The sequence below is a fragment of the Balaenoptera musculus genome, chromosome 10, assembly GCF_009873245.2.
Source record: "Balaenoptera musculus isolate JJ_BM4_2016_0621 chromosome 10, mBalMus1.pri.v3, whole genome shotgun sequence".
Taxonomy (NCBI): Eukaryota; Metazoa; Chordata; class Mammalia; order Artiodactyla; family Balaenopteridae; genus Balaenoptera; species Balaenoptera musculus.
Genome location: NC_045794.1, coordinates 58476003 through 58491129, shown reverse-complemented (window position 1 = coordinate 58491129; position 15127 = coordinate 58476003). Strand labels below are relative to the sequence as shown.

At 41.6% G+C, this 15127-nt stretch overlaps 1 protein-coding gene across 1 annotated transcript in view; it reads right to left on the bottom strand.

Moving 5' to 3' along the window:
• The window catches only part of TPH2 (tryptophan hydroxylase 2), an 88214-nt gene that overhangs the window by 33679 nt on the left and 39408 nt on the right, over positions 1-15127 (bottom strand). The window contains exon 8 of the mRNA XM_036866423.1: positions 3192-3318. Coding sequence (XP_036722318.1) covers positions 3192-3318 — 127 coding nt within the window. The remainder of the gene's footprint in view (positions 1-3191; positions 3319-15127) is intronic.

The window sequence follows — 15127 nt, the reverse complement described above, 5'->3', positions numbered from 1 at the left end:
AGGCAAAGAACAATTGAAAAAGAGGGCAAAAGAAAGTGAGAGAAACAAGATTAATGATCTAATGATCTCTAATAGATGGAAGTGTTTTTGGCTACTGGGGCTAGGGCAATCCATGGCCAAGGGTGTTGGAACCATGCTAAAGAATGTAAATTCCAAAAGAAAACTTACTCATCCTCCAAATTCACTGGCCCTAGTAAAACAGGTTTCAAGGTTCAGTTATTAGTTTTATCTTGCAAGTGTAAAAATAGAAACAGTAATGGCCCCCCAAAGATATCCATGTCTTAATCTCCAGAACTTGTGAATATGTCACCTTTGTAGACATGGACTTTGAATGGATACCTTTGAATTATCCAGGTAGACCCCACAACAGTCCTTAAAAGCAAAGGTCAGTGAGAGAGAGAGAGAGATGTGACGATGATAGGAAGGTCAGAGAGATGCAACATTACTGTTCTGAAGATGGAGGAAGGGGGCCACAAGCCAAGGAATGCAGGCAGCCTTTAGCAGCTGGAAAAAGCAAGGAAATAGATTCTCCCCCAGAGCTTCCAGAGAGGAACACAGCCCTGCTGACACCCTAATCTTAGCCCAGTGAGAAGTGTGTCAGCCTTGTAACTTTGTGAAACTGTAAGATAACAGATTTATATTGTTTTAAGTCAGGAGTAATTTGTTAATTGTAATGATAGAAAATGAACACAAAAGGCAATCCTTGGCTTCAGCATTCCCTGGCATTCCCTGTCTAGCCCCCAAACCAGAAAGATTTCTTATTCTAAATGAAACTGTCCCTCTACTCTTCCTTTCCCCCTTCACCACTTGGCTGGCTTTTTCTCAACTTTCAAGACTCAGCACAAAGTTTCTCTCCTCTGACAAATCTTAGTTTTATCTATATAGACTATGAATTTCTGAAAAGTGAGGACCCTGTCATATTCCTTGTAAATGTTAGTTTGAATGATGGAATTAATCAATCATCATTTAATGGAAGGGGCAATAAAACTGCTTTCTTGTCACTACTTTTAAGAAAGAAATTAGATCACCCACTAGGATCTACCTACATTCACATCCATGAAGTCCTACCTCATTCCTTCTCCTCCTCTCTTTGGACACACGGGCGCGCGCGCACACGCACACACACACACACACACACACTCACACAGCCTGGCAAGGTTGAATCCCAGTTTGTAGCTGTTCAGAATAAGACTAGTAAGCAAAACATTCCTCTCTGATCAAGAGTATAAACTGTAGGGATCAAAGGCTGAAACCAAAACATTTCAAGAGAAATTTGAAAGGCACAGAAAAGTTCCAAAATGTGGAGTCTAAAGCTGGAGCTTAGGTTTGAGAATTAAATAACAGGACTTATGTTGTGGAGGTTTTAAAATACATCTACAAATACTTTGATGCTCCTTTCTCCAAACAGTGGAGACGAATTCTCCTCCCCTTGCGTATGGGCTGGAGTGAGTCCCTTCTAATGAATAAAATGTGGCTGATGTGATCAGCATATGATCAAGCCACAAAAGGCATTACAACTTCCTCCCTCAGTAACTATCTCTGTCTCTTCCCTTCTCTTTCTCTCTTTCTTTCTTTCTCTCTGTCTCTCTCTCTCTCTCTTCTGAAGGAAGCCTGTTGCCAACAGCCACATGACTGAGCCAGCTTGGGAGAACTTTCCCAAACCTGAAGACACCTACGGGCCCAGCCCACATCTTAACGCCAACCACAGGAAAGTCCCTAAGCCAAAACCACTCACCTAAGCTGCTCCCAAATCTCCGAACACAGAAACTATGAGATAATAAATGTTTATTGTTTTAAGCCACTAAATTTTGGAATTACTTGTTACGCAGTAATAGATAGCCAATATACGTGAGATACAATCCCTAGAGTAGAGGTTACAAATTGGAAGCTTAGCTCCTAATTCAGTCTACAAATATATTTTCCTCAGCTTGTAATGGTAGATTTCTTTTTAAGAGCCAACATGTTAAAATCATTAAATTTCGCTTAGAAATCTAGATTTCCAGCCTCTCCCAAAATTTTGGAGATCCAGCCACACAAAGGCCCACATTCCCACCTGGCAGGCTTCTGCTGTAGAAGAGGCATGCTCTCCTGAGTTCACCGCAGTCCCCACTCAACCCTACTCATCCCCACACTGACAACAACAGCATGGCTTTTGCACTGCTATTGCTCTTTTAGTAGAAAAATATATCTCAGTTCCTGTATCTCTATCAAAATTAGGAAACAAAAGGTATACTGAAAGGGCTTTGCATCTTAAGAAGTCTAGGAGAACACTTGTTTCTTGGTGGGAGTGAAGAATATTCCTACATGCCTAATACACCATCAATGTGTGTCTGTGTCAAATACACACAATTTAGAATCCTATATTTTCTTCCTCCAGTACCTTTGCTCATTGAGGATAACACAATGGACCCTGTAGGTAGGTGAGTTTGCTAAACCTGCTCTTTCTTACTCGGGGCTCCTTGAAATGGGGCTAGAATGAGGCATATGAGCTTGCTAGATCTGGCTCTTCAGCAGCTTAAAGGTAGCCGCCAACATTACACCTTTCCTCTCATACTGCTTGTTTTGAGAAGAACCTTACTGAGACCATAGTATCTATTAAATCTTTTTCTGGTTTTGTACTTAAAATAATTGTTTAGCATGAGCTGCTTATTGCTGGTTCAAATTGTGTCTGACCAAACCCATACTGACTAATCAGAAATAATCCCGAGTACAACCTCTACTTTACCATAAATGCATAATTTTCATTATTACAAATGTTTCTAGGAAATAAACATTGAACTAGAACAAGAGTTGGCAAATTGCAGCACACAGGCCAAATCTGGCCCACCGCCAGCTTTTATAAATAAAGTTTTATCGGAACATAGCCACACATTCATTTATGTACTGTCTGTGGCTGCTTTTACACCACACTGGCTGAGCTAAGTAGTTATGACAGAGGCCTCATGACCTGCAAGCCTCAAATATCTACAATCTAGCCAATCCCTGAATGAGAAGGATAAAATACAAAGATTTTGACAGTTAATAGGCCAAGAACACATTGTGCTTCAAAGGAACACACATGGGGAAAAGTAAAGACGCCATGCCCTCTCCAGAATGTTTGCCTTATCACTCATAGTCAGTAACTCTAAAACTTTCTTTACCTTACGAATGGACATAAACAGAATGGGTTTTTAGGTTGAAAATGAACTCACTGTGGCTAGTTTCTGAACGTCTTCATCTGATGCTCCCAGAGATGCCAGGCCTATTTCTTGTGAAAACTGAGCAAACTTAGGATCCGCAAGTAGAGGGACATGTCCCAGGAGTTCGTGACATGTGTCTCTGAAAAGAAAAACATCACAGAGAAATGTTAGACAAGTTAAGCTATCACTGGCAGAACAAGACCTAAAATTCTAATTATAACCTTGTTACCGTAATTAATGTTACCAAATTTCACCAATCCTAAGGTTTTTTATCAACTCTGAAATCCAGATACATCTTACAACCATGGCATCTTAAATTATATGATATACGATATGTTAACAAAATAATAGTGACTACTATTTTCAAGAGCGTATCATATGCCAAACATGTGTTAAGTGTTTTATTATATGCACTGTCTCTTTGAATACTCAAGAGAAACTTGAATTAAAGTAACTTATTGGTGCAACGTTCTATAGACCAGGGGTGTGCAAACTACAGCTGCAGGTCAAATCTGGCCTACTGCCTGTTTCTGTAAATAAAGTTTTATTGGAACACAGCCATGCCCATTCATTAATGTATTGTCTATGGCTCCTTTTGCCTAAAACGGCGGAGTTGAGTAGTTGTGACTGAGACCATATGGCCCACAAAACCTAAAACATTTACTAGCTGGACCTTTACTGAAAAACTTTGCCGATTCTTGCTACAGATAGTGATAAAACCAAAACCTGAATCCAGCTTATCATGATTTTTAAACTCTTGCTGTCAACCATTAAGTTACACTGCATCCCATGTTACACTTTGCAGGGCACTGGGAAACAGCAGAAGATCCTATTGTCATCAACAGATGTCTCTTCCCATGGACAATTTATCTGTCTATAACACAAGCAACTCTTTTGAGCCTTCACACTGGAAGACCCTCCCAGTCCCCTGCTTTGCCTAGCCTGAACTAGGTAATAATAGAAGTTTACACCCTCTCTCATTTGCCTGTGCTTCCACTTGGAGCCAGAGACCAGGCAAAGGCAGGTATGTGTCACAATGAAGCAAGGCGGATGCCTTCCTGAGTCATTGCCATGAATCACAAACCGTTTCCTGATACCAAGCTATCCTGGAATATATGACTCTCTGGAAATGAATCAAAAGGCAACAATATTTTATTTTCTTGACAAAAACTAATGAGCCAGGTAGTAATTGAAAGATGTTTCCTAATTTCACCTGGGCTCCTCGTAAGTGTATCACTTCAAATAGATGCTATAACATAAATGCCAGGTACTACCACCAATATCACAACTATAAAGTAAGTTGGATGGTCATGAGGCTGAAGCAGGGGAATGGTGGTCAAGGGCAGATGATGGGTGCCAACATAAGACATATGGCATTACTTGGTCAAAAAGTTCTGATCCCACAGCTCAAACCACATGCCCAACCCTGGCCAGCCACTTCCCAGACACATCAGGTTGAAAAAGCAGCCAACTGAGAATACGTGGACATGATACTGAAGGAAACTCCAAATTCATTCTCTATCAACTGGGTGCCAACAGCCTCCTTTTTGTACAGAAACTGAATTTGTGGAAAAGCATATGTGGTGGTTACTCTCCAGTCACACTCCTTAAGGTGGTGAATCAGACTCATTGGATTTTAGGGAATAAGGAGAATTTAAATGTTATCAGAGCCCCTCATTTTACCTATGAAGAAATTAAAGACAGATGGAGGAAAAAAAGAAAGCTAACATAGTGCCTTCCCTGGTGGCACAGTGGTTAAGAATCCGCCTGCCAATGCAGGGGACATGGGTTCAAGCCCTGGTCCAGGAAGATCCCACATGCCACGGAGCAACTAAACCCGTGCGCCACAACTACTGAGCCTGCGCTCTAGAGCCTTCGAGCCACAGCTACTGAAGCCTGCGTGCATAGAGCCCGTGCTCTGCAACAAGAGAAGCCACCGCTCTCTGCAACTAGAGAAAACCTATGCACAGCAACAAAGATCCAACGCAGCCAAAAATAAATAAATAAATTTATTAAAAAAAAAAAAAAGAAAGCTAACATATACTGAGCTCCTACTATGTGCTGGGTACTGGGCTAAATGTTTTCATATCCCATTAGTAATTTCATCTTCACTTACAAAGAAGTCTTATTATTCCCATTTGATAAATGGGGAAACTAACATTCAGTAAATTTAAGCATTTTTTTTCCCAAGGACACACTGTTAATGAGAGACAGAGACAAGATTTGAAATCAAATTCCTCTGACTCAAAGCTATGCTCCTTCTGTTCTATTAACTTACAAGGTGGAGTAAACGAGAAGGGCTGGGCGGGGCACAGCTTCAGTTGTGGGGAACGTTTAACCAAGCTGGTTAGCACAGGTAAAAATGTAGCCAGTGTGTCCTAAGTCTCTTTTCCTGCCACTCAGTCCTCAACCCTCCAGATTACCCGAGGAGCCTTTTTAAAAATACCAATCACTGGGCGCTACATAAGAGCAATGCAGTCAGACTCTCTGGGACAGACCTGAGCAGCTACATTGTTTTAAAAGCTCGCAGGGTGATCATAAGACACGGGCAGGGTGGAGACGCCCTGTCATAACAGGTGATGCTTGGAACACCCTGAACAGGCTCCAAGCAACTAGTACTTAAAACTAAAGCTAAATGTGATTATGTAATTTTGAGCTGCCCAAATTTAATGCCACTAAAATTACATCATACAAACATACATACATACTGAGGAACAATGAAAGGTGGTAAGGAAAGTTCACTAGGTAGCAAGTTACTCCTCCACATGCACTTGACTCAGTTAGAGATCAGTTAAAGGTGTTTGATTCAGCATACTTCTACGCTGAGAGTGGACCCTGTAGACTCACTCCTGTGATCAGTTTTTTAAAGGTCACGCAGTCTGCACCAATGTTGGAATTGAGAGGCCCACCATGGATAAATCTGAGTACCCCCATTGTAGCTTATGATGTAAATACTAAAAGACCCCTACTGAACCAGGCAGAAAATAAGACAACAATAATTTCAAAATTAGACCAGATGTCAAACTCCAGGGAAATACTAAAGATGGTGAGTATTAGCTCATGGTATGAATAAATAAATTAAACAGTAGCTAAAAGAACAACTATTGTGGCCAACATGTATTGAATGCTTCCTATGGGTCAGGCAGAGTGCTGGGTGCTTCCTAATGTGAGAATGGGATAGGTCATGGTTACAGTGGTGGATTCTTGTTGCAAAACTGGGTTTACTTTTGAGCTTGTTAAATACTTGAAGAAGACAGTCTTCTACCTGCCTAAGTACCAACGGAGTCCAAAGGCTTATAGGTAGAAGGGAAAGTGAAAAGTTGGCAGTTAAAAAAGGAAAGAAGAAGGAAAATACGAGAGATCCAAAGGCTTTAAGGAGTCAATTCTTTGTGGTAGAAAAGGAGCTATCACCTGAGATTTAAGTTAAGGTGTAATTATCAGAAACCTATAACTCACAGCCAACTTAAGAACCTTTAATAGCATTACAAGGTAATCCAACCATACATAGAAGAGAAATTATAAATTTGAAAGAAAAAAATCATACAGCACAGCAGAATAAGTTATATTGTTTCATTAAGAATGAAAGCCTGAAGCAAGAAGTCTAACAGAATTACTAATGGAATGCTCGGGATGCCTTTGCCCTGTTCTAAGTAGAAATGATTGCGCTGGTTTGTACCTTCTTCGCCGCTCTGTCTCCTCGTAGAGACCCTAAGAAGGAACTGCTGTTCAGATCTCTGAGCAAGTAGAGATGCAGTTCGTACAGTAACCCCACTTCTCATTGAGTCAAGGCTCAAGCACCTATATTGCAAGACCATAAATAAGGTTATTATCTTTTATGACTTTGGTGGAACATTCTCAGAAATAAACACTGGATTGTTCTCATCCCAGTGTCTTTGGCTAAGACACGTGGTATAGACAAAGGAAACTGAAGTGCCTGGAAACTCTTCAAACAACAAAGAAAGATGTTTAATGTTGCTAACTAAAGCAATTAATTAACTTTGAAAAGTTGACATTTTTTTTAGTTTCTTTGAGACCAAAGGACTTGGAAGCTGGGTTGACTAGCTTTCAGGGGCTGAAAGAGGTTCCAGACTGTTGCGAATCTGCAGGAGAAGACTGAGCCTCCTCTCCAAACTTTGTATCAATTAATTTCCCTGGGACTGAAGTCATGCTGTCTCACACCGCTTCACAAAGTGCAATAGTTATTATGTCCTGCCTGTAAAGTAGTTCACGATGCCTTTGCTGATGTTTCATCCACAGCTGGAACCCTGAATATCTAATTATGAACAGGTTTCCCATGTGAGTCCACAACTACTGCCGTATCTCACCAGATCTCTCTTAAAAGATTCAATTATTTGTCTATAATTGCACCTGTCAGCACACGCTGCCTCCAATCTCCATCCACATCGGCAAACTTTTCTCTTTTTAACTCACATCCCTTTGATGCATTTTCGCCTGAATAATGCTTCTCAGAGCCCTTTTCACAGAAGCACTCTGTTCACTGGAAATGTAGGACCTTTCAAAACTGTTAACACTGTAAAACATCATGTCTCCTTTTGAAAAAAAAAAAAAAAACAGAAAGAAAGAAAAAGAAAAGCTAGAGATGATATCAGACACTAAACTTTTTGCTGCTCTAAATTGGAATCTTCTCTGATAAGCCCTGTTAGGAGGATTCTAAAGCTTACAAAGGGACCTGGGCAAAATGCCTCCAGGGAATTCTTAAATCATTCTAAGGAAACTGCAATCACTTTGCTGCTGGGAAAAGAAGGGTCCTAGTTGTTAAACTCAAATTCAAAATGGGTCTGGCATTCTTCTCCTCTTATCAGTTTTCAAAGCTGACTCGTCCTGCTTCGTGTTGAACAACTTTTTATTTTTGCTGTAAATTAAAGCTTTTAAGAAGCAGTGAGTGGGCATGCAGCATTTGCTTCCCATCCCAAGTCAGCACATCTGTCTTTGAAACCCTATTTCTATAGGTTTTGTTTGTTCTAAATAACACAGAAGCCAACACTTTAGCTAAATCATGAAGAGAAGAAAAGGAGGATGGGGTTGGGGGATGGGGGGGTGGAGGTTGCAGTGATGAAAAGAAACAGGAGGAGGAGCTGGAAGCCAAAACAGGGTATTTTTTCAACTTTCACACCACCTTCGATGAGTAAGTGCAAGTAATCTGGAATAACACACCGGGACACATTGAAAAGGGGGTGACTTGGTTTGTTTTCACTTCACTGAGGAGATAATAACAGGAATTAATTTGGTATTGAGGCAATTGTTTTCAGTGCTTGTTTCAGAGCCATATACAGAGTTTCTTTAGATTTAAAATAGCATACTGTAAAATCTGGCCGATAAGATAAGATTTTAGGCCGTTCTGATGATCACTCCGCCTTATGTCCCTGTCAGGTTATAGATAAATACATACGTGGCCCTCTTTTTATGAAGCCAAGCACTTGGATATTGCCCTGGTGGAAATCTTCTTTCCTTTTTTCCCCCTAGGAATCATAAGGAAGGCCATCAATGTTACTCTTCTTCAGTACAACTCTATTAAGACCAGCAGAAGATATTACACTTATTTTTTTTGGAATTTAGTTCAAGAAGCATTTTTGTGTACCTATTATATACCAAGTGCTATGTTAGGAACTGAGACTTAAAAGTAAATAAGACAGGGCTTCCCTGGTGGCGCAGTGGTTGAGAATCTGCCTGCCAATGCAGGGGACACGGGTTCGAGCCCTGGTCTGGGAGGATCCCACATGCCGCGGAGCAACTGGGCCCGTGAGCCACAACTGCTGAGCCTGCGCGTCTGGAGCTTGTGCTCCGCAGCGGGAGGGGCCGTGATAGTGAGAGGCCCGCGCACCGCGATGAAGAGTGGCCCCCGCTTGCCGCAGCTGGAGAAAGCCCTCGCACAGAAACGAAGACCCAACACAGCCAAAAATAATAAATAAATAAATTTAAAAAAAAAAAAAAGTAAATAAGACATAATCCTAGAATAACCCTGAGCAAAAGTTACCTCATGGTTCCATAAAAGAGCAAACAGCAAGTACTAACTTTCCTGATCTAGTGAAAGAAATAGTTTCCAGTTCTTACAAGTACCACAAAAAGGCTTCAAGGGAAACTGTCCATAGGTCTCCAGTTCCCCATCATCTCAGGTATTTCTCATCTCTTGAATAAATAAGAGATTTTTAAACTCTTTCCCTGTGTGCTCCTCCTCCCCAAATTTTCACTAGATATTAAGGAGGTAATATAACATAAGGGTTATAAGAACTGTATATAGTCAGGAGTCAGCCCTAAGTCCATGTTGCACATTCCTGTGTAGGCAAGTTACTTAGAGCAGTGATGTGCAATAGGGCTTCCTGCAATGATGGAAATATTCTGTATCTGCATCGTCCAATATGGTAAGCCACTTGGTTCAGGTGATTATTGAACATCTTAAATGTGACCAGCACTACTGAGGAACTAAATTTATGGTTTTATTTCATTTTACTTAATAAATTTAAATAGTCACATGTCTACCATATTGGACAGCACGGATGTATTGTTTTTTCATCTGTAAACTGGAGATTATAAGGGTCCTTATCTCATGGAGTTCTTAAACAATGTCGTAAGATAATGCATTAGAAACATAAATTCCCAACAAGTTAGGTATTATTGCACATTAAATTATACTTACACCTAAGTCTATTGTACTTCAGTAGGTTTTGCCCTTTTGGAAGATATTTTATCACTTAAATAAGCGGCAGTAAGTTTCTCCAGGACACAGGTCATGCCATGTTCATCTCTGGGTTCCTGGTGCTTAGAAAAGCCTGGCACATAATAGATGTTCAGTAACTGCTTTCTGAACTCAACAGAATAAAACAGAGATGGTGGGGTTCTACTGTACCATATAGAGGTAAATCTAAATGAATCCCAAGCATAGTTTTCCTAATTTCCAGTGTAGCATAAGGGCTTGGACTAGATCTTGGTTTTGGTATTTTCTAGTTGTGTGTCCATAGGGAAATGACCTGACTTCACTGATCTTTGGAATTGCCATCTGTAAAATGGTGACAATCCTGCCTACCTCGTAGCCATGAGTGGAATGACGTCAGCCGAACAGAGCACATGTGGGAAATGTCAGAAAGGACATTTCTCCTTCTCTCCTGTGGTGGCTTCTCTACCTGTCAATAGATATAATTCTCGACACGGTGGTGAAGAGGTACAACCAGTGGTTACCTCTTCCTTGCCTAAAATTCTGTCACTTTGAATTTCTTCTGAACTTGCAATTTTAAAAAGCAAATATTCCTAAAATAATTTTTTTCCCAGGTCACCTCCGTCTTCCACACCTGAAGGTACATAAATGAGCTTCTCCCCGACGACATGGCACTGAGGGACTATGAATTGTGACTCAGGTGTGGGTGCTTATGAGTGCTAATTGTAGGTTACAGGCACCACACAAGGAAGGCAAACCTTGGCGAGGGTGGAGCGGTGGGAAAAAAAGGAATCCTGCTTTGAATCTGCTAAAATATATACATACACAAGCTGAAAGCTGTATCCCAAGTCACTACCATGAACAGCCTAAGAGAACAACAGGGCTGTAGCAGGCACTTAGGTACAAATTTGGTTTCAAAATGCACAGGTTTCAAATAATGTATAGGGTTGTGTGCGGGGGTTTTTATAGAATGTCTATTGTTAGAGTGCTTGGAGCTTTGGAGACAAAAGGCTCCCATAAAAAGTCCTAGGGGTTATTTTTGCTTTGAGGCACCTCACAAAACTAGACACAGTATTAGGATTGAAAACTTGGGAGTCCAGGTCTAGGGACGCGGGCCTTGTAACTAAGGCTGCTCTGGAATGTTACAAGGCACCTCAGCCTCCACGTGAATTTAAGAGGTGGCAAGGAAGAGTAGACCTATTTGGTATTTATATAAAGCCTTTTTCTCTGCAAAGGTCAAAGCATTATTTCATCAGCCCTCACACAGGGAGGTTAAGTGGCTTACCAACAGTCACACTGAGAGCTGATGGTGGGGCCTGGAGTTTGGGCATGCGGTCCATAGGGCCTTCTGCCTGAGGATGCAGACAGAAGGAGGCATCACTGCTCTGTAGTGAGGCACTTTCCCCTTCTTTTTCTCAGTGAAATAAAAGATGCCTCCTCTTGATAAAGGGGCAGACTAACGGTGGCCCTGTGAAGATCAAAGGAGACAGCGGGCTTCTAACAAAGCCTGGTAGTTGGACCGAACACTGGATGGGACAGCACAGCACTAGACCATCCAATAAGCACATCCAGTACTTAGGGTTCTGGCAAAGCAGGGCCACCAAATTAAAGAAAGAAAGTGTCACTCTCAATTATCTTACATAAAATTTATAATTGGAAAATCAAGAAAGAAGCTATTCAACTTCAGCACATATACAAGTTTTGAGTTTTCCTCTATAGTGTTACTTTTTAATATAGAATAGTGGTTAATCCAACAGATGCTGGCACTACTCTCTGAGTTCAAATCCTGACTCCCCTATTTACCAGCTGTGTGACCCTGAGCAAGTTAATTAACCTTTCTGTGTCTCAATTTCCTCAACCATAAATTCACAATAATAATAGTAACTCACAACTCAGAGGGCTGTTGTGATTATTGAGTTCATCCACATACAACACTTACAATAGTGCCTGCACATATTGATATATACATGTTGGCTATTAGTAGTAAAAAATATATTATTATTGCTTCTGCTGCTGTTGTTGTTGTTGAACTTATCTATGTTGGAGAATGGAAGGGGTGAAAATATTCTCGGCTTAGGGCCTCTAACGTCTTAACTGACCCTGGGTGTAGCCCAAACCAAGTTTCTCCCGAGGGAGACAATGGCTGCTAAGCTTGGAGTGTGAGCTCCGGGATAAAACTCAGGAAAGGGAGGCCAGATGGGATCAGCTTTCTGAGAACATGCCATTTTCTGAGAATCGCTGGTACGATGTTGCTCTGCTCTCCTGAACAGCAAAATGATGACAGAACCATGGAGGAAGCCAGTTGGCTGGGCAGGAAGCTTGGCACTGCGCTTGGCAGGGATGAGGGTGATCTGTGGGAAAGAGCAAGTTTAAGCTAAACCAGAGCTCATAGGAATGAAGGTTAAACTCTATAAAGCTCTGGCTTATCTTCCTGCCTCTTCAGTAAGACCTTGCCCAGATGTGACTTCAGCAAGGCCCAATATTAAAAACACCCATCACGGTCAGGGCTTAAATCAGACAAGTTCACAGACCCAGAATCCCTCAGACGGCAGCAAGGAGGGAAAGTCGCAGAAGGAAAGGTCCTATCTTCCCTCTCATTACAGACCTAGTGAAAGGCATCTCTTTGATCAAGAGAGGGGCAGTCAATGTTTCTTATAAATTTCAAAGCCTGTATCTTCACCTGCTGGTATTGTTATTTAACAAATAATGTCAGGATTAATGACTGAGCCACAGGAAAAGGAAATGAATGACATCTGCCAGTTTTAGAGAGGGTTCTGTTCTAATAAGCAAGGGCTAAGCATAAAATTCACTTGCTTAGCTTAGAAATAGATGAAAACTAAAGTTAGAAATAATTCACTTTTATTTTTCTTGTAAAAGTGGAACACAGCAGCAATGAGAAGAAAAATCACCTGACTGCAAAACCTTTTTTAAACTTTAAAACAGTTATATTTAAAAATAACATTAATTGCCCCTGAAGTGTCCAACTATGACAAGAAAGATTTTCCTTAACGCAGATGCATTTACTTGCATTATGGCAGTAAACACTGCAATATGAGTTAATGGTGCCATGACTTTTTTCCGAGTGGTGAAAGTTTGCTCTCTGATTTGAAAAGTGACACAGCGGGAAACAGCAGAAGAAGACAGACCCGCATCAGTCTGTACTGAATCCTCAATCATCCCAATGCAGCCCTGAATCCGAAACTCCCTGACTGAATAAGCTTATGCTATGCTGTGCAAAGGATATTTCTGTTACTAGTATATTAAGCACAACATCTGAAAAACAAAACAGAAGGCATATTTTTAAATGTTTTCATTGAAACATTTTTTTAAAGGGATTTCTGGTGCAAAACTGCACTATTACTTTGGCAATAGCTCTACTGGAAAGACAGATATTGTACTGGCTTGACCTCCAAGAACTGATGCTGAAGAATGTGTGTTTATATTGAAAATGCCCGGTTGCTTCCCCCTGAGCAGAGGACAAGGGGTGACAGGGTTGTGCTGTGGATGTGTGTTTCAACACTGCTCTGCGCAATGTTTTATGTTCCAAGGGTACAGAACCTTGAGGCATTTGGCCGTCTCTGGTGTTCATCCAGAAATCTAGATGGGATGGATGGGTTTGGCCTATATTGGAGAGAACAAGACTGGATTATACTACCTTAGAAAATAGGACCTTCTTGCCTTACCCTCCTTCATTTCCAAGACCTCTGTCAGTCCACACAGCTTCTGAAGAAAAGCATGAGATTTGGCCCCAGGAAAATATGGTTTTATTAAACCTTATTTCTTATTAAAGAGCTCTGCATTTCTAAGATACCACTGGCCGTCAGGACTACAGATAAAATTGGAAATCGTATACACAAGTACATGTGCACATGCAAATTCAGTGAGCAAGCATTTAACCTCCACCTTGCACAAAACACGTTCAAGAAGTCTGTTGAAACTACGAAGCATAGAGACCACAGATCCCCTAGAAGGAAGTGTCCGGGGAAGAAAAGCCAAACGAACTAAAGAGGAACTGGGGGTGGGCGGGTAGGATGCTACGACAGCTGAAAATCCAAAGCGCCCTCTGAACACCAGAAGGCTGACATCAGAGACGAGACCAGACCAGACAAGACCAAGGAGTGAGGGAAAGATACCTCCCTCCAACTCTCTTCTCCCTGCAGTGTGCCCAAGACCAGTTTAGGAAACGCACTGGATCTCCACCGCCCCTCTCCAGCAAGAATCTTCTAGAGGCAAGTCCAGAGATGTTCCTACCACTGTTCTGGTCCGCTGTCCTCCCCCTGACTTCAGACATGCACAGCTCGCCCACACGCAGGACAGTCCTGCAGGGACCTGCACCACTACTTGCCAATTTTTCAATATCTTCTTGATGTCACATTTAAGAAGTTCAAATAAAACTCAGAACACATCACAGACTGACACTGTTTTTTAAGAGAGGGCAATGAGCTTTCCTACCTTTAAGGTGAGACTATATTCAGGGTTTGTTACCCAAAGGGGGAAAATGTCTTCTTAGCACCATGTGAAGTGCAGTTGGGTCTCTCTCTTTTTCTTTCCTTCCGTCTCTCTCTCTCTCTCTCTTATTTTCATAAGGGGGAGGTGGGGACAAGCTTCACATTTCTTTTCCCTCCTCTCCTTCAGCTTCACAGTGAACAACCACTTTTTTCTTTTGAAATGATCTTCATTCCCAAAGCAAAACAGATGAGCAAAATAGGTTGGCCCTCCTGGGTGTGATGTGGAGAGAAGACTATTCTGGTCCAAGTGACCTATCCTCCCAGCCTCAACTGGTGTCTAAAATTCCACCATTAATGGTTCATGACTTTGCCTGAAGACACTGAATATATTAAAATGCCTTATTGATGGAGGGGTGTCCAGCAGCAGCTCTTGAAATCAAAGTAAAGCTGCAGGAAGGAGTGGAGGGGCCGCAACCCTGCAGATGGAGGTGCTACACCACACAGGGTGCAGCCGGGACTTCCCCTGTTCCCTTCACTCCACAGATCTCAGACTGAGCCTGGGACTCTGCGCATGTCTCAAACCTGGCACCTTCTGGTGGCAGTGGCATTCACGGCTTCAGCCCACTGTGGACTCAGTTTTTACTTTATATGCCAGGTTTGGGGATCCACTCCAACCTCAGTCTGGATCTTCTTGTTCCCGTATTGCCTTTGTCAGCTGGCCTTGAGTTAATTACAGTCTGATGAACGAGACTGACACATGAACAAATAATTACCATGCAGTGTTGTGTTAAAATAGAAGGAAGGAAAAGTATTACAGGAATATCTAGCTC